General features: G+C 44.3%; 1 protein-coding gene across 1 annotated transcript; it reads right to left on the bottom strand.

The window, feature by feature from the left end:
- Positions 1-371: 371 nt before the first annotated feature.
- nlrc3 (NLR family, CARD domain containing 3) lies at positions 372-19075 on the bottom strand (the record flags this gene model as incomplete). The annotated part of the gene is made up of 18 exons (XM_080021315.1): positions 372-506; positions 2146-2229; positions 2597-2680; positions 5982-6065; positions 6674-6757; positions 7512-7595; positions 8943-9026; positions 9885-9968; positions 11454-11537; positions 12400-12483; positions 12695-12778; positions 12946-13029; positions 13546-13629; positions 14786-14869; positions 15113-15199; positions 15402-17148; positions 17831-18094; positions 18952-19075. The coding sequence occupies 18 exons, from the start codon at positions 19073-19075 to the stop codon at positions 416-418; spliced, it is 3405 nt and encodes a 1134-aa protein (XP_079877441.1). The 3' UTR covers positions 372-415.
- Positions 19076-19345: the final 270 nt, after the last annotated feature.

Raw genomic sequence — 19345 nt, 5'->3', positions numbered from 1 at the left:
TGTGAGTTGATCTTTTTTGATCCGTTGAACCGATATTAAGGCTTAAAGATGTGTTTATCTGTGGGTGTGGTTGCCTTGATTGAAAGGTGGTGTTCATGTTGGAGTAAGGTGGGCGTGTCTCTTCCTTCCTCTGACTAGGCAACGGCCATTTTTATTTCTTCAGGGAACTGATGAGGTGGACGCTCCAGACAACACAACTGATGCATTTGTAAAAACAAAACTTATATTCTTTTACTTTCTTTTGAACATATTAGGCTGGAGCGGGACGACCACCGACTCAGTGAAGTCCAACGCAAAGTATTTTATTATTTTGATTTACAGTCCAAGTCCTGAGACAATTATGTTATTAACAGAAGTGCTGTGAGTCTGGCGCTGTTTAAACAGGTTATGACTAGTTTGGTGCTGTTTGAAGGAGTCAGATCTCCACCACACAGTCTGAAGAGTTGGTCCTGATGGCGTCCGAAATCACCTTGGCCCCGGACTCCCCGACGCCGTTCCCTTGCAAACTGCAGAGGAGGGAGGTGCGTGTTAAATCCAATATTCATATAATAATAACAATAATAATAATAGAAGTTATAGCTGCAGGCAGCAATACACAGGATCGAGTATCGACACCAATTACAATTTTTCGAGTTCCCATGGAACGCAGTGTCGGTTCGTGCTGTCGCTCGTCTTTACAGCAGCATTATGTGTAAAACAAGTTACTTTTTCCGAGTTTCCCTTGAACGCAGCATCGACTTGCGTAATGACGCAGTGAGTCCTGGTGACACGCAGAGTTAAGAAGACAAGGACACACTTGTTGCGTGTTGTGACTTTATCCTAAAAATGAGAAGGTGTCTGTCGACTTGCTGTCAGGCCCTGTCTACTTCCTATCAGGTCCCTGTCTACTTCCTGTCAGGTCCCTGTCTACTTCCTGTCAGGTCCCTGTCGACTTCCTGTAGTCCACTGTGTCCTGCCTCACGGTGTCTCTGGAAGATCCCAACAACACGCTTCCATTCAAAAGGATTCAACACTGCATGTCCCTCACAGACATTTCATCAACTTTTTAAACCTTTGGGACTAAAATAAAACCGACACGAATTGTACCCGTTGATCTGGGGCTGCAAGCGAACTCCATGTGTGAGGACACAAACACGGACTATGTTTTGGACTGTTTTTAGACTCCTACAGTATGTGTGTTAACCAACCATGTTAGTAGCTGCAGGGGTTGTCCTGTTCCAGACACTTTTGGCCCAAAAAGTGCAGAGGAGAAGAAGAAGAAGAAGAAAAATCCAATACAAGAGGGTTTCATCCCTGCGGATGGACCCCTAATAAATAATGCTGCAGGCAGCAATACACAGGGTCCAGTTGAGTCATGTTAGGTACTCATACAGGTTTCCGAGGTTCCATAATCCAAATAATCTCTTGAACTTGAACTAATCCAAGGTTCTTGGATCTGCGCTCTGTGGTTATATGTGGGGACGTTTGGAGCGAACCGACTGACGTGTCAGACCAGACTTGACTGAAAATCACAGATTCTTTCTTCAATCGCTCTCCTTTTGCTGGGATGGGTGCCGCGCCCGTCATGTGGGTTAAACGCAGCACGGGTGACAGTTTTCTGAGTTTCCTTTTAACGCAGCACTGGCTCAGGCTATCTGTCTAGGTGTTGTACTCACAAGTGGCTGGAGGGGAATAAGTTCTGAGAGACGAAAAGTTGGACTTATATAACTTTGGATAATGATGTCACAAAGCGGCCCGCTCCTGAAACTAATAAAATTAGGACAGTTTTTCACAAATTTCTGCTCCAAATGTAGATCCATATCGATCAAACTCGAACGACACAACGTCTGAAACGCCCCCGTTCCAACGAGAACTGTGATGCGTCTGTGGTGTGTACTGCCGTCCTGCTTCAGATACTCTAAGCACAAAAGACGCAGAGAATAAGATTTAAAAAAGGCCGAGCAATTACATTAGGCCCTGTGGGCTGAACCCCTGATAATATATTATATTATATTATATTATTATTATATGATAATATTTATTCAAATTATTTATTTGATTTTTTAAAATTTATTTATTTATTAAAAAATATGAAAAATTAAAATAAATCAATTCAGTTTTGGATAATTGTGGATTTCTTCTTGTGTGATTGTCATAGTGACTGACTTGACGTATGTGAGCTGGTGGTTTCCTCTCAGCACCGTGGCGATGAAGATGGCTCCGTCCATGCCCAGCGCGTTCTCCTGCAGACTGACACAGGAAACACCCAAACTGCATAATTATGGGACAGCACCGCGGTCGCCACGGTAACCCAGATTCTGTCTATCTATCTATAGCAGGGGTCTCAAACTCAAATGACCTGGGAGCCACAGGCCAGGTTGTCTTCTTCCATGGGGGCCGAGTTGAACCTCAAGGGAAAACTGGCCTGTTTGTTTTGTTTTGTCTTTCTCTCGTACAATGGTGAATTTCCTCGTAACCCTGTTATAAATAGCTCTCTTATGATCTATTTAACTCTGTTTTAATCCATTTAAATCCTTCACGGGCCGGATGTGGACCCTGGGCCTGTCGTTTGAGACGCCTGGTGTATAGATATGATGTGAAGCCCGATTGAACTCACTTGAGGGATTTCAGAGACCTGTTGCGTTTCAAGGCGTTGGCCAAAGCCTTGGCTCCCTCCATGCCGACACAGTTTCCTCGAACACTGGGAGACGGGAGGAGAAGATACGATACAACTTCAGGTCATGTTAAGACAGGTGTGGTGCCTTTCACCCCAGGTCTTCCAGGGTTTCATCCTGTGTCACACTGCACCCAATGCCTCGCTGTTGAAACATACCACTCACTGGGGTTACATGCAGTCCAATGGGGCAAAGGACTTCAAAACACGTTGCTTCTCCTCGTAGAAAACAGTGAAGTCACAGTGTAGTCTCATGTTTTGAACAGTAACAGTAATATCACATCTTATTTATAACTACTTGTTGTATTTACAGCTGTACATCCAGAGCGTAACGTTGCCACACCAGGTTGCCAGTGGGAAGAGACGCAACTTCCTGTTTCTCGTGCTTACTTCCTGGTTCGAGTTTCTTACTCCCTGTTTCTAGTCTCTGACTTCCTGTTTCTAGTCTCTCACTTCCTCTTTCTAGTGCCTACTTAATGTTTCTAGTCTCTTCCTGTTTCTAGTCTCGATGTTACAACGAGGGAAACCCGCTGAGGTCTCTTTTCACCAGTGCTGGAATCAAGTGGACATATTGTAAAATATATTCTATTTTATTGAGTCGGAGGCACTTTTAAAAATGTTTTATTTTCATAACGGACAAGCTGCGAGCTCCGGCTCGGGGTTGCCATGACGTCATTGACCTTGGATATGAACAACGCATTAATTTTGGTGGAAACAGCTGCTTTCCCTCGCTGTCTGTTCCATCAGTTCCGTTCCATCGTTGGTAACGGCTGCTTCAGGTGCATTAGAAACTCCCAAGTTTGTATCGGGTGGAGAGGCGGCAGGAAGTGATGCTGCGTTCCATGGCAACTCAGAAAACTGTCGTCCATGTCGGTAGTCCCCGTAATAACATAACTTCAAATCTACGGAGATAGAGTAGTTCAGAACAAGATTATACATGTTAAAATGAATACTAATCTATACAAAGGGATCATTGCCCACCGTTTACGGTGTGCGCCACCATGTTGCATGAGGCAGGTCAAGGCAATTCCAACATAAATGGCCACTTTATTAGCTCCGCACACCCCCCGCCGACATTCTAATAAGGGGAGTACCAGTACATATTTATTTCCACTTCAAGCACTGCTCTTCACCCAAGACAAACTCAGCGGGTGCTCGGCTTGTTTTAAAACGGGGATGGTAGCTCAGGAGGTAGAGCTGGTCGTCCAGTTATCCAAAGGTCGCTGGTTCGATCCCAGGCTCCTCCTGATAGCTCCTCCTGTAGTGTCCTTGAGCAAGACACTTAACCCCTAATTGCTCCTGATGGCTGCGTCCGTCGGTGATTGAACAATTGTAAGTCGCTTTGGATAAAAGCGTCTGATCAATGACTAAATCTAAAACATACGCTGTGTGTTTCACCGCTGTCATCGCGAGGCCTGCAGCGCTTTGTTTTGAGGGGTTTCACGGAGGATGGATGTTGGCGTGAAAAGGGAAGGAGAAGCTCTTCAGCTCCATTTAACTGGAGAGCCGCGCAATCAGGGAAGTGGTCGCTGCAGGAGCTGTTGGTGGAAAGTTTTCAAGATCCTATTTGAGGAGAAGAAGAAATTAAAGTCCCAAAATAGGGAGAGGTTGGGCTGATTGAGGGTCAAATAGCAACATTATTTGCTTATTATTATTGTTATTAGCGGTCCAGACTGCAGGGCTATTGTTACTGCTCGGATTTTTATCATTATTTTTCTCCTTGGCATTTTTTGGACTAAAAGTGTCTGGAACAGGACAACCACAGTACACACAGACATGGTCGAGGTCTCGAGAGAACCGGGACGTTTCAGATGTCTTGTTGTTCAAGTTTGATTAATATCGATGTATATTTGGAGCAGAAATTTGTGAAAAACTGTTGCAAATTTACCCTAAGTAGTAGAATGTTGAGGAAACTCGCAAAACTGTCATTTGTGCTGCGTTTCACAAAACCCCGAAAACTATAATCGATCACAGAAGTTCTAAGAACCTTTGCCTTTCTTTTTTGCCCGCGCTGCGTGATCCAGCGGTGTCATTGTCATTGTTAAAACGCCGTTCTTTAGGGACATTTAAACTAAACGACACAAGAGGAACAAGCGTCTCGTGGTTTAAGTTTCATCCAAATCGGTTCACAAACGGAGCAGATGTTAGTGAAAAACCAAACAAATTTGATCACAAATATTCAGCTGGTCCTGTTTGACTGACATGTCACTATTTATAAACAAAATGAAGGAGATGAGATTTACAGTAAAACGCTTTATGATGTCTTCATATTATTTACTATAAATGTACAGGTTCTGGTTCAGAATGTACATTGGACATGTGTCTAGTGTGCAGTGAAGACTGTCTATTTTATCTCTTTGGTCCATATTACTTTGGCGGATTTATGAACTTAACTTATTTAAAATGTAATTCAAGGAAAAAAAGTCACCACTAAAATTACTGGGTGACACAATGTCTGCACTGCGTCACCCAGGAAACTGTAATACCTACCTAAAAGGAATAAACTGGACCTGGTGTATTGCTGCCTGCAGCTAAATGTATTATTATTATTATTTATTATTATTATTATTATTATTATTGATATTATTATTATTATTATCATTATTATTATTATCATTGATATTGATATTATTATTATTATTATTATTATTATTATTATTATTATTATTTCCTCCTTTTTTTTTTTTTTCTTGACTCAGTTCTAAACCGATTTGATTTGACCACAACAAGTTGAAATACAGAAGAAATTGGATGGAAAGAAACAACCAGGCATTGGAGGGTGGGGGTGGGGGTGTGGTTTTTTGTTCTCTTTTGTGGATGGAGGTGTCATTGGACGTGGTGATGTGAATGGAGGTGGAGTTGTGGGTGGATATGTGGCTTGAGGGTGGAGGTGAGGATGGATGTGGAGTTGTGCTGTGGTTGGAGGTAAGGTAGAGGTGAGGATTTTTGTTTTATTTTGTGGATGAAGGTGTGCATGGAGGTGAGCATGAATGTGTGGGTAGAGGTGGAGATGTCAATGGATGTGTGGGTGGAGGTGTAGAAAGAGAATCAAGATCTAGATGGAGGTGTGGATCGAGGTGCAGATGGAGATGTGGGTGTGGATGGAGAATGGAGGTGGAGTTATGGATATTTTTTTCTTTTATGGATGGAGAATGTGTTGTGGATGGAGGATCGAGGTTTGGATGGAGAATGGAGGTGTGCATTTAGGATGGAGATGGAGGTGTGGATTGAGGATGGAGATGGAGGTGTGGAATCTTTTTTTTGTGGATGGAGGACGGGTGGAGGTGTGGATGGAGGATCGAGGTGTGGGTGGAGGTGTGGAGCTCACTCCAGATATCGCAAGGTGGTGTTGACCAGCAGGGCTTCGGCCAGGGCCACGGCTCCACCCGAACCCAGTGAAACACCCTGAAGACTGAATGTCAAACAAACACCATCAGTGACAACACCAACACAGTGTTCCTGTTTCTAGTCTGTTACTTCCTGTTTCTAGTCTCCTACATTCTGTTTTTAGTCTCTTACTTCCTGTTTCTAGTCATGGGTGGATGGGTTATTTCCTGTTTCTAGTCTCTTACTCCCTCTTTGTTGTCCCTTACTTCCTGTTTCTAGCCTTTACTTCCTGTTTTTATTCTCCTACGTCCTGTTTTTAGTTAATTACTTCCTGTTTCAAGTCTAAAACGTCCTGTTTCTAGTGTGTACTTCCTGTTTCTCATCTCTTCCATCCTGTTTCTAGTTCTGAGTGGATATGTTACCTCCTGTTTCTAGTCTCTTACTTCCTGTTTCTACTCTCTTACATTAGCGTTAGCATGTAACCAAAAGAGACAATTTGCCAAAGTCCAAAACAGTCAATGAAAACAAAACAAAACAAAATGATAAAAATCTTTTTTACATATGAAGATTGTCTGTAATGTGAGCTTCCCATTTCCCAACATTTCATAATAATAAATAATTATTTGATTTGAATGAGTAATAAATTAAATATGAATAATAATATATTAACAATAAATGACGCATGACACTGACCACAGGGTCCTCAGAGACACGTTAGTCTTCAGCGCCTCGGCGAGGTAGACCACGCCCTCATCCCCGATGGAGTTCTCCTGCAGGCTGCACAAACACACACACAGATCATATTTATAAAGTTGATGCTGCTGTGAAATAAGACATTAAGTGTTCAGCGAGTAACGAATACTTCAGAACATTCTCGTTGAAGTTGTTATCCAGAGAAAAGCTCCTTTCTCCTCCACCCCACTGTGCTGGTGGGGATGGTGCGCTTTGAGCAGCCACACCTGACCTGGATCCGGGCGACGGGGTCAGGGTGGCTGCATCCTCGCTGCTTGGGCTAAGGAGTAGCGGGTAAAACCCCCGTCCCCCCACACACGCTCAGGGTAGGAGCCTGTGTCATGACAAGGTCCCGGATCCAGTCCAGTTAAGGAAGTAAAAGGTCCGGTTTCCTCCTGGCGTGATGCTGAGAACTCAGCACAGAGCGAAGTGAACACTCTCCTTTCCAACATGGCTTACGTTTCACCTTCTGACTGGGTTGAGGTTCTAAAATCATCCTAAACTTCCTGCTGAGACCCGAGGAGGAGGAGGAGGAGGAGGAGGAGGAGGAGGAGAAGAGGAAGGAGGGGGAGATGAAGGAGCAGAGGAAGAAGGAAAGGAGGAGGAGGCGGAGAAGAAGAAGAAGAAGAAGAGGAAAGATAGATGGAAAGCGAGAAAGATGGGATGAATGGATGGACAGATGGATACAGAGATAAATTGATGGAGAGATGGATAGATGGAAAGATGGGTGGATGGATAGAGGGATGGATGGATGGATGGATGGATAGATAGATAGAAAGAGGGTGGAGGTGAGTCCTACTCCAGTAGCTGGACGGTGCAGTTGGATCGCAGGGCGTCGGCCAGAGCTTTGGTCGCTGAACACTTGATGAAATTCCACTGGAGGCTGAAAGAGGAGAGGAGGAGATGGGAGGAGGAGGAGAGGGAGGAGGAGGAGGAGAGGGAGGAGGAGGAGAGGGTGGAGGTCCAGGTGAGTTCAGGAAGAGGTTTGCGTTGTGTTTCTGGTCCTCAGTGTAAAGCTCCTTTGAAACATGAGCAGGAAGCTGCGACGCCTCAGGATCAGATCCCGTCTGATTCCTCTTTATTGAACTGAAAGTCGTAAATATTGATGCTTTGATTGGAAGCTATGTGACTGTTTTTCACCCCAATTAAAGCAATTTATTTTAAACTAGAATAAATCAAATACCTTGAACTTGTGTTAAGTTTTAATTCGTTTTAATTATTATTTTTTAATATTTTGAAACACAGACACAAAAAAAACAGATAAAATTTCAGGTCAATTAAACTTTTCTTCAAACACAAGGTGTTAGGTAAGAGTATTGTATTTGAGTTATTCAACAAAAAGTACAATACGACACGTTCAGCGAAAGAGTTTGATCTTATTTACAGAATAATAAAGAACAATTTAAATATTTAAGTTCTGTATTTCTTAACCTCCTGCTTCATGTGCTGAGTAATTCGACCTGCAGTGCCTCCCTGCCGCCACCAGGGCGGGGTTAAAATAACTACATCCTCCCATTCAATTCTATTCATCGTTTCACTTTACAAAGCTTCCCAAAAAGATCCTTAAAATGCCCCAAACGCCAGCGTGGGGCCAACAAGAGGCGATCGCTTCAGACGAGTGATTCTAAAGTGAGGACTCGGCCACTGAATCAGCTGTTTGGGTTTCACAGCACGTTTCCACGGATACCGATGACAAACGTTATTGATTCTGTTGATCACAATCTTTATTGACGAACTGGACGTGACGTTAGGCGTGTTGGAGGCAATACAACACGACACGCACGCACACACACACATGCACACACACACACACACACACACACACACACAGACACACACGCACAGACACACACACACACACACACAGACACACACGCACACACACACACACACACACAGACACACACGCACACACACACAGACACACACACACACACACACAGACACACACGCACACACACACACACACAGACACACACGCACACACACACAGACACACACGCACACACACACACACACACACACACACACACTCGCACACACACACACACACACACACACACTCGCACGCACACACACACACACACACTCGCACGCACGCACCGTTTCCCCTGGAGAGGGATGTGATTAAAATCCTGTTTCCAACACACAGTGTGTGTGTGTGTGTGTGTGTGTGTGTGTGTGTGTGTGTGTGTGTGTGTGTGTGTGTGTGTGTGTGTGTGTGTCCTACTGCAGGGATGTGAGCGCGGTGTTGACGTGCACGGCTGCAGCGATGGCTCGAACCCCCTCATCGTGCAACAGGTTGGCGGTGAGACTGTAACACACACACACACACACACACACACACACACAGTAACTCTAGATGTGTATTACACACTCTATGGTTATGGTATATACTGTATGTTATTACTTGTCACACTGAGAAGTCCCTACAAAGTACATAGTACCTACTCCATTCTACATACATACAGTACATACTACATTCTACATGTAGTACTAAATACTACATACTACCTTCAACATACTACATGCTATGTAGTACCTGCTCCATCCTACATATATACTTCATACATGGTACATAATAAATACTGCATGTAACTAGAATTGTCCATTGGGGTTCCTGGGCAGTATTTAGGAACGCTGCCTTCCTCTGTGTGTACATGTAGTGTTTTAAATGTGTGGGCGACCAACTCAGCTTCCATCTGAGGGATTAACAAATCTATCTAGGACACTTAAAAAAATAAAAAATAAATACAATTATATATATATATATATATATATATGAGTATATATACTCTGTATATATATAGATATGTATATATGTATGTGTATGTATTTATATTCAATATTTGTATGTGTGTGTGTGTGTGTGTGTGTGTGTGTTTGTGTGTGTGTCTATATATACACATGTATATACAGTATGTATATATAATGTGTGTGTATATACATACATCATATATATACATGTGTATATATGTATATACTGTATATATTTGATGTATGTGTATATACATATATCATATGTACATACATAGATAGATGTGTATATATGTATTATATGATTTATGTACATAGGGCGCTTTGGCTCAGTGTGCTTTTTCAGGTCTAGATCCAGGTTAGTGATGGCGTTAGCATCAGAGCTAACTGGCGTTAGCGGTGGTGGCGGACTCACTCCAGGTGGCGCAGGGTGCCGTTCTCCCGCAGGGCGGCGGCCATCTCCCGGGCCCCGGCCACGCCCACAGAGTTCTCCCGAAGGCTGACGGGACGGAGGCAAGCAAACACAAATCACTCGGAAACCGTCCTGAAATGAACATGAGCCTAACAGCGGTTTAAACCCGTCTGTCTGTCTGTCTGTCTGGGATGAGGCGCAGACAGACGGGCGTTAAATAACTGAAGGGTTATCTGCTGACAAGGACCGTCTGGCTGCACATTACCCTGCTTATCACACGGCCACCAGAACCCTATCAAGCCAGAGTTCAATTCAGGGAGGAGTTGAGACGGAATATGATTAAAATACTTTCATAACTAGTCTGTCTAGTTTTATAACTAGTATGGCTAGTTTTATAACACTAATGTCTAGTTTTATAACTAGTATGTCTAGTTTTATAACTAGTATGTCTAGTTTTATAACACTAATGTCTAGTTTTATAACTAGTATGTCTAGTTTTATAACACTAATGTCTAGTTTTATAACTAGTATGTCTAGTTTTATAACTAGTATGTCTAGTTTTATAACTAGTATGTCTAGTTTTATAACACTAATGTCTAGTTTTATAACTAGTCCGTCTAGTTTTATAACTAGTATGTCTAGTTTTATAACTAGTCCGTCTAGTTTTATAACTAGTATGTCTAGTTTTATAACACTAATGTCTAGTTTTATAACTAGTATGTCTAGTTTTATAACTAGTATGTCTAGTTTTATAACTAGTCCGTCTAGTTTTATAACTAGTATGTCTAGTTTTATAACACTAATGTCTAGTTTTATAACTAGTATGTCTAGTTTTATAACTAGTATGTCTAGTTTTATAACTAGTATGTCTAGTTTTATAACTAGTCTGTCTAGTTTTATAACACTAATGTCTAGTTTTATAACTAGTATGTCTAGTTTTATAACTAGTATGTCTAGTTTTATAACTAGTCTGTCTAGTTTTATAACACTAATGTCTAGTTTTATAACTAGTATGTCTAGTTTTATAACTAGTATGTCTAGTTTTATAACTAGTCCGTCTAGTTTTATAACTAGTATGTCTAGTTTTATAACACTAATGTCTAGTTTTATAACTAGTATGTCTAGTTTTATAACACTAATGTCTAGTTTTATAACTAGTATGTCTAGTTTTATAACACTAATGTCTAGTTTTATAACTAGTATGTCTAGTTTGATAACTAGTACTTCTAGTTTATAACTAGTCCAGTTTAGCTCTCAAAAGGAAGGTTAAAAAGCATGGAGAATAACAAACAGTAGTTGCACCGTGTGCGTCAATGCATTCATCTCATCCATTAAAAAATACTAATGTTGTATCTCAGGAGGCTTCTGGGAATATTCCGTTTTCAGTATCTGAGTGTTTTCAGCGTTTGTGTGTGTGCGCGGCGTTACCCTACTGTTCATACGTGAGGAACCCGCTAATGGGTCAGTTAGGAAGATGAACCCTGAGTGTCCGCTGCTTGGGTTGGTGCAGGGCGTGGGGAGGACTGTGTGTCAAAAGGATGCAGAGTGACTGTGCAGGGAACCTGGACCCACTTGAGGGCGACGAGGCCTCGGTTGGCCCTCAGGGCTCTGGTCAGCGCTGTGGCTCCTCTGTCGCTGATGGAGTTACTCTGCAGGCTGCAACACATTCCACATCACTCCCACTCTGCATTTTAACTGTTCTATGAGTTTATTACATATGCGACAACGGACGTATCTGGACGTATTAACAACGGAGGAAATCCCACGTCACAAGTTTCTCCGCAAACCAAAAAAAATTAATAATAGTAAAAAAAAATATAAAAAAGTAAAATCCATTAAATCTGCCTTTTATTCGATGCCTTGTTGCCACAACAATTTGGAAGGGAAAAAAATGAGGTCAAAGCTACAATACGTCAAAAAATAATCTGAAAGGACAGACACATTCTGCTGAAGGTGTTATTCACATTATTAATAACTAGGAACGGGCTGCGCTGCAGGCGGCAAAAGTCACTGCAGGGTCTGCAGTGACTTTTGCCGTCTGCTACCACACAGCAGCTACATAAGGTGAGGGCGAATTAAAGTTTACGCCTTCAATTTTGCAACATAAATTTATACCGTAGGCACAGGGCAGAGGAAAAGACTTAGGGTTCAGAACCATGGATTGCTGGATACCACTGTACATCCCTAACTACGATACTTGGACTTATATAACTTGGGGCGATGATGTCACAAAGTGGCCACTCCTGAAACGAATCAAATAGCCTCAAGGTTCTTCTATTACTGGTAAAATCACGACAGTTTTTCGCGAATTTAAAACCAAAAGACGTCTGACATGTCCTGGTTCTAACTAGCCCTCAACCATGTCCGTGCGTACTGCGGTTGCCGTGTTCCAGATACTTTTAGCCCGAAAAATGCCAAGAAGATTAAGTGTTACTGTGGGTTATTGCTGGGATGTTTTATTTTAAATAATATAATTGTCATAATAATAATAATAATAATAATCTATAAATCCACTGACTGCAGGGACAGCAAGGTGTGGTTGACGGTCAGAGCTTTGGCCATGGCCACCGTCCCTCCGTCCCCGAGCTGATTGCTGCAAAGACTGAAGAGAAAAAAGACATTTGTTTGAAAATATATATTAAAAAAAATTTATATTTCATGACAATATTTAGTAAAATATCGAAATAAAATATTTAGAAACATAACAAATGTTGTATTATATATTTATATTGATATATTATTGATTCATGTATTTATTTATTCATATCTATTTAATATTTCTTTCTATTTCTTTGAAAGTGTTGAAGTGTTACTTTAGCTCAGTGAGCGTCCGGTTGGTTTTCAGGGCCTCAGCGATGCTTTTGGCCCCGCCCGCTCCGATGCCGTTCTTCTGGACACTGACCCAGCACAAAACAAACACAAAAGTGTGTTTATAGGCCAACGGGGCTAGGATGAAGAGGTTTCTGTTCAACTACAATTCAGTAAAGCAAATGGCCGCCACAGCGTTAACATGTGACTCTGATTATGGAGCTATTCTGCTTTCATTTATGTCTTTCTTACTTACTTGACAGAAACCAGTTTGCGGTTCATCTGCAGCACCTCAGCCAACGCCCGAGCCCCTTCCTCCTCCGCAGAGTTATTCTGGAAACTGAGAGAAACCCAGTGGGAAAGAGGGGGAAGTTTGGCTTCTTCAAGGTTGTATCAGTGAGGTTTATCCTGCAAAAAAGTATTGACTAAAAACGTACCACTCTGCTGCAGCTTCTCACCCGGCGCCAATGCAGTCCAATGGGGCAAAAGATTATGACTTAAAAAATGCTAACATATGAAGACTGTCCGACCATATTGGGAGTTTCCCCATCTTCATAAAAGGACAATTAACAGTTTTTAAGGCTTAACTGTTTGCCCCATTGGACTGCATTGAAGCCCAGTGAGTGGTAAGTTCCCCAGCAGAAGGGCGTGCAGCAGGTTGTTGCTATGAACAGTAATACAGGATGGAAACAACGTTTCAATAAGACCTGGATGGACAATAGTGAACCGATATTTAATTAACGTCGTTAAAATTCCTGTCAGCCGCCAACAGATTGTGCTATGTAATAATTCAAACTTAAAATCCAGGTCCAGCAGATCCTTAGATAAAGACCTTAAACAGACCGACCCCACTCACTTGATGGACACCAGGCCTTGGTTCATCTTCAGGGCTTCCGCCAGGAACTTTGTGCCCTTGGGGCCGATGTTGTTGCTACGGAGACTGAACGAAAGAGGGTTATCTGGTCAGGGGGAATCAAACCCAAAGGTCACCATGAAACGATAAGCGACATCTGGATAATCGAGGCCGCTGACGCTTGGCTTCATTCTGGAGAGGAAGCTGAGACATTCCAGTTGTAGGAAGGTCTCTACAACTACCATCTACAGTGACCTACTGACCTCGAAGACGGTTTTAACCCTGCAAAGCCCAAATAAGAAATAAATGAGAGAGATGAGCCCGGTGGAAAGTTGGCCAAAATGGAACGAAAGAGAACCAAATTCCCAGATCTATAAACACGTGACACGTGACGAAACATCTGATGGGATTGTGTGGATAAACAACAGCACACATTGATAATGTAAGTGTAGTGTTTCAAAGAAAGGTCAAAGTGGATGTTGTGCTATTACACCCTTGGGCTCTACCAGGTTAAAGATTTGAAGCAGATGAATAAGAATGCAGAACCGTGCGTCGCTATCAGTGGATTCTCTTCCTGTACCAAAGGGAAGTCGTTGCAAAAGACTTGGCGAGAGATCAGCTCTGGGGAACTTTGACTAAATTGTCGCCTCAACTGATGTCGAAGCGGCTCTGCTGTCGGTCATTTCCTTTTCAGATTGAAGACTCAGATTACCAAATCAAGTGTTTAATTTGTGTACCTACTAGTTCATTTTCCGGCAGCGCAGAAAATAAGATGCTCCGACGCAGTTCCTATGTTAGCATCCTAGATTTTAGACTCTGTGAAGGACCACTCCCCTACAGCGGTCAATGCAACCACCGCCACTGTACTGCTGCTCCGCTCCACAACTTTGTACTGTGGTGATGTACTTTGCTTCCGGAATTGAATCCAACGATTGCGACGGTGGCATTGAGATGAATTGAATTTGGGAGGTTCGGAACCCTGGACTAACGAGACAAAAACAGTTGAAACACAAATTTGGAGAAAATGGGAACGGACCGTGTTTCCCTTCATTAACCCTCCCACAGGCCTGTCTGCGGATGGCGGTCTGGGATCATGGAAACCGTCGCTCTGATCTCAGGTCTTGTTTATTTTGTTATTTTTGTCCATCAAAACCAGCAATGAGCCACGTTTTGGCTGGTTAGGTGTAGCCTTTTTTAACGGCCTTCATCTGATCGGATTTATTATGGATTAGATGGCACTCACTCCAGAGAGTTCAGAGTCCGGTTGACCAGCAGCGCCCGGCTCAGAGCTTTGGCTCCTTTGTTGCCGATGGAGTTCTCCGCCAGGCTGGAAGGAAAGATGTATATCCTGAATTATATATCGTCAAGTCCACATCAGTACACAATTAACAGCGAGAGAGAATGGAAATCGATCAATTCCAAATGAAGGAATTATTTATAGGACATTTAATGACTGGCAGCAGAGTAAATTAACCAATTGTGAGAATAATCATAAAAGCTCTCGTTAGAGGATGCTGAACCCAGGTCTGCTTTCTTTGTGAAGGGATTTGGAGTGCAGCGTCAATCTCACCTTATCTTTTGGATGTGGCAGTCTTTAGCGCTCAGTAAGCTTCCTAGTAACTCCATGACTTCATCCTTAAAGTTGTTATTTTCGAGCCTGCAAAATAGATGAGTCCCCTTCATCTTTGAAAGGGTCAATTCAAGGTCTCAAACATAGGACTACACACCAGCTGTTTCTTTAGAAAGCTCTACCAACACACGTCCCAATCACGACCGCAATCACCTTTCGTCTACCTTACATCTTTGGTGGATGTGGAGAAAGAAATGTTTGATAATTCTTGTTAATTCAAAGCGCGCACCTTAGAGAACTGCAGTACAGTAGTTGTGGAAGTAGACATTTTACTGTAGTGTAGCTCAGGCATGCAGTCAGATTGACCTCTTGGCTGCACTCTGGCGACACGTGGAGCAGGTAGGCAAGGACAACACAGTGACCACGGTTCAACGTCCCACCAAGGCTGCCGCTGCGCAGGGTTTCCTCTACGCTTCGCAGCAGCTCTGTGTGCTGCAGCTCCTGCAGGCAGTACGCAAGGTTGACTGCACGTAGAGAAACCACAGCCCCCACGCTGGCCAGCAGGCCTTGTAGAAATCCAGCCGCCCAAACCTTTTGGCTGCTGTCATCCTTCCCGAACGCCAACAGACCTGCTAGAGGCTTGACTGCCGTCGGATTCAACAAGCCTGTCAGGAAGCGCGCGAACATATCCAGGTGGCCGTTTTCCTCTTGCTGCGAGTGTTGCAGGGCACTACGGAAGTGGTTCTGAAAGCCGATTTTGGGCCAGGACACGGTATTCTCTGAGAACAAGTCAAAGATAGCCCGCTTTGAGGAAACATAGTAGTATGTTGCTGCCAAGAACTCTTGAATTGTCAGATGGGTGAAGCGGTACGCCGTTGTGATGGTGGACTCTTCACGGAGAAGAACTCCAGCACAGAGGCTAGTCTGTGTGGAGGGCAGATCCACGCCATAGGCCCTGAAGTCCTGCTCGCTAAAATTGTATTTATGCTTGAGCAGCCCATAAAAGGCCAGCCGTCCGAGGCTGCAGAGCAGCTTCCTATTACTCCCCTGAAGCTGCTCCATCCTCACAGGTTCCCTGCCTCTCGGCTCACCTGCTTCAGCGTTCATGGCGCAGTAGTGGGCATAGAGTTCAGTGCAAGTTCTTGGAAGGCCATCCTGCCTGCCGTTCTCGAAGAGGTACTTCAGCGTGAGTGCCACTATCCAGCAGATACATGGTATATAGGACATCACCATCAAGCTCCTATGGGACTCCATGTGCATCCATATTTGACTTGCTAAGTCCTTGTCAGAGAAGCAGTGGTTGAGCAACATCTGGATGTCCTTGGGGCTGAACCCTGGAATTTCAGTCACCCTGTCCACCAACCCTGCAGGGATGAGGGAGGCCGTGGCCGGCCTGGAGGTCACCCACACGGCCGCATCAGGAAGGAGATTTCCTCGGATTATGTTGGTCACCAAGTCCTCAACAGTCACCTCCTTCTTTGGGTCAGTGCAGGTCGGCGTGTCCGAGAAATTTAACGGAGCGAGACATTCGTCCAAACCATCAAATATCAACAATGTCCGACAGGAGCCGCTCAGGACCAGACTGGGGTCTGGCAAATGAGGGAACGCCAGCCTCACCAACCTCTCAGCGGAAAGTTTCTCAAGTGAGTTCAGGTCCCAGAATGTGAAAGGAAGGACAAAGCTGAGGTCTGAACCGACCGCCCCCTGACACCACTGTGTGACATACTGTCGAATCAGGGTCGTTTTCCCAATGCCGGCCACGCCCACCGTCAGCGAGATCTTAGGGGGCAAACTGACCCGAGTCAGAGGCTCCATCAGTTTGGCCAAGCTCAGCTGTCTGAGGTGGTTTCTCCTTCTACCCCGGGTGGCATCCACCTGCATGAGGTCATGCTCCTTCTGCTGGAGGTCAGACAGTCCGTCCACCATGAGCAGGGCCCTGGAAGCCACGCTCAGGCTGGGTGGGCTCATGGAATCCCTGTCCCTGGTCGCGCTGTACCTCTTCTGTAGCACCTCCTTGTGTTCCTTCACCAGGTGGTCTGCAGGGGAGTTTAAGACAAATCAGTGAACATGTGATATTAGGGGGTCTGGAAATGTATTAAAATGGATGCCCTGATGTAAAAGTGTTGTATTTTAACACCAAGAGCTCCCTGAACAGCTTTGAGCCTGCATGGTTGTGGCCTTGTTTATTGACACAGCTGAGCACAAAGAAGACAAAGTGTACACTTAAAGATGTTGTCATATGGTGAGCTGCATTCTATTCTATTCTTTTCACACCTTCAAATACTCCTTCATCAATAAACTGAATGGTCAGGCAGTCCTGTCATGGAGATTTCATTTTAGCATAGCAGAGAAAGAGAGGGCAGACAGAAAAGGAAAGGCACAGGAAGTTCGGTTTTAATCCGTCCATTAAGACTTGCGTGTTATTTATTCCCGGGGGTGGGAGACTGGTGTTTAGCGCTAAGTGCAGGGGGACAGCTGAGTGTTGATGTGAATAGAGGTTCTCTTAATAATGTTGGAAAGGTTGCAATTAACTGAGTCAAGGTTTAAACATATGAAGTTTGAGGATTATGACCGGTCCTCAAAAATTCCATTCTGTTCTTTAGTCGAAGGAGCATTGATTTGAGTGTTTTGGGCTGTTTTAGCTCAGCACCTTTAAAAACTTACTGCCCCTTTAAAAACTACTGCTCTGCTATGAATGGCTCCTTAAATCTCCCTTACCGTGAGATAGGATCAGCTTGGAGGCATGAGAATCGCAGTTCTCCATGAAGGCTTGCAGGGCGTCTGAGCCGCCAGGGTCCTTGGCGACAAGGATGGAGGTGAGCACCTGCACCTGGTCCTGCAGCTTCCCTGGACCCAGGACCTGGACCTCCTCCACTGCACTCAGGACGTCCTTCTTCCTCAGGTGCGAGAGCGCCTCCTGCAGGAAGGAGGGAGTAGCGAAGCGCTGCAGCTGCTTCTGGTGCTTGTGGATCCAGCCGGCGTCTGGGTGGGGTAAACAGAAAAGGTAAGATGGATGAGATTTTGGATGAGGTCTTGGGTCCTCAAAATGTCTTTGGAAGATGACGTTTGTGGAGTCCAGCACATGCAGATCTGTCCAGGTCTCTGGACAAAGAGTCTCAACACACAGATGCCTCTGGCTGACTCTACCCTGGGTGACGAGGTACATTCTGTCTTGGGTGGAAGTGAAGTCATAACTAGTAAATTACAGGGAAGACCTAACTTCATCAAGGTCTGGACACCGAAAACTTAAGACAGATTAAAATACAGGGTAACCCCAGGAAACACTAGGAGATCAGATCATAACAAATATAATATTTCCGTTGACAAGCCAAAATCTGACAAGTTATTTGACCTGACATGATTTTGGATGAAGCGCAAGTGCAGCTTGATGCCTAAAGATGTACTCTAGTAAAACTCGGGGTCGGGGTCGCAGGTAAACAGGGCCACACCATTCTCACCTATGGGCAATTAGAGTCTCCAATTGGCGTAAACCTATAAATAGCATCACCTCTTGGAAAGTGGGAGGAAACTGAACTACAGACTGGACCTGAGATGAGATTCCAGGTTGTTGGAGCTGCGGGGGGCAAGGGCCACATCGGTGTAAGACAGTTTACATCTTGTGTGCACTTCTCAGCACGGTGGCCCTTACACATCGGTGTAAGGGCCACCGTGCTGAGAAGTGCACACAAGATGTAAACTGTCCCGGGTAAAAGACTCTTTATTTTAACAGTCTGTGTTGGTATGGTAATCTATTTGGAATCTCTTCCAACTTTGGCTGTTTTCCTCCAAAAGGCCAGCAGGGGGCGCACGACAAAAACCGGGAGGAAGCGCGTCGTTACCATCCTTTTCCCCTTTGGCGCTAGAACTGCAGATGGCAGACTGCAGGTCCACGTAGCAGTCCCCCTGCCACGTGATGCGTTTGCTGTGGTCCAAGATGGCGTCGTAATGACTTCCTGTCTCCATCAGGCTGTGGAAGATGAGTTCCCGCCTAGAGAAACGGCCGTCGTCCTCCTGCGGTTCCCTGCTCCGCCACCGGGGTGCCCAGCTCCACGCGGCTTCATTTGCACAAGACACAGAAAAACACACCCGCCGGGCTGTAAATGAAGGGAAACGAGGAGGGGAGTGCACTAGCCGGAGCAGAAATGGCTTCAGAACGTCCCGGGGGCCAGGTTGTGATCAGTGTTCTCAACAAGAGATTGACAATGTTTTTCCCAAGTGTTTTTTCCCAAGTGA

The sequence above is a fragment of the Zeus faber genome, assembly GCF_960531495.2.
Source record: "Zeus faber genome assembly, chromosome: 20".
Taxonomy (NCBI): Eukaryota; Metazoa; Chordata; class Actinopteri; order Zeiformes; family Zeidae; genus Zeus; species Zeus faber.
This window is presented reverse-complemented; position numbering and strand designations above follow the sequence as displayed.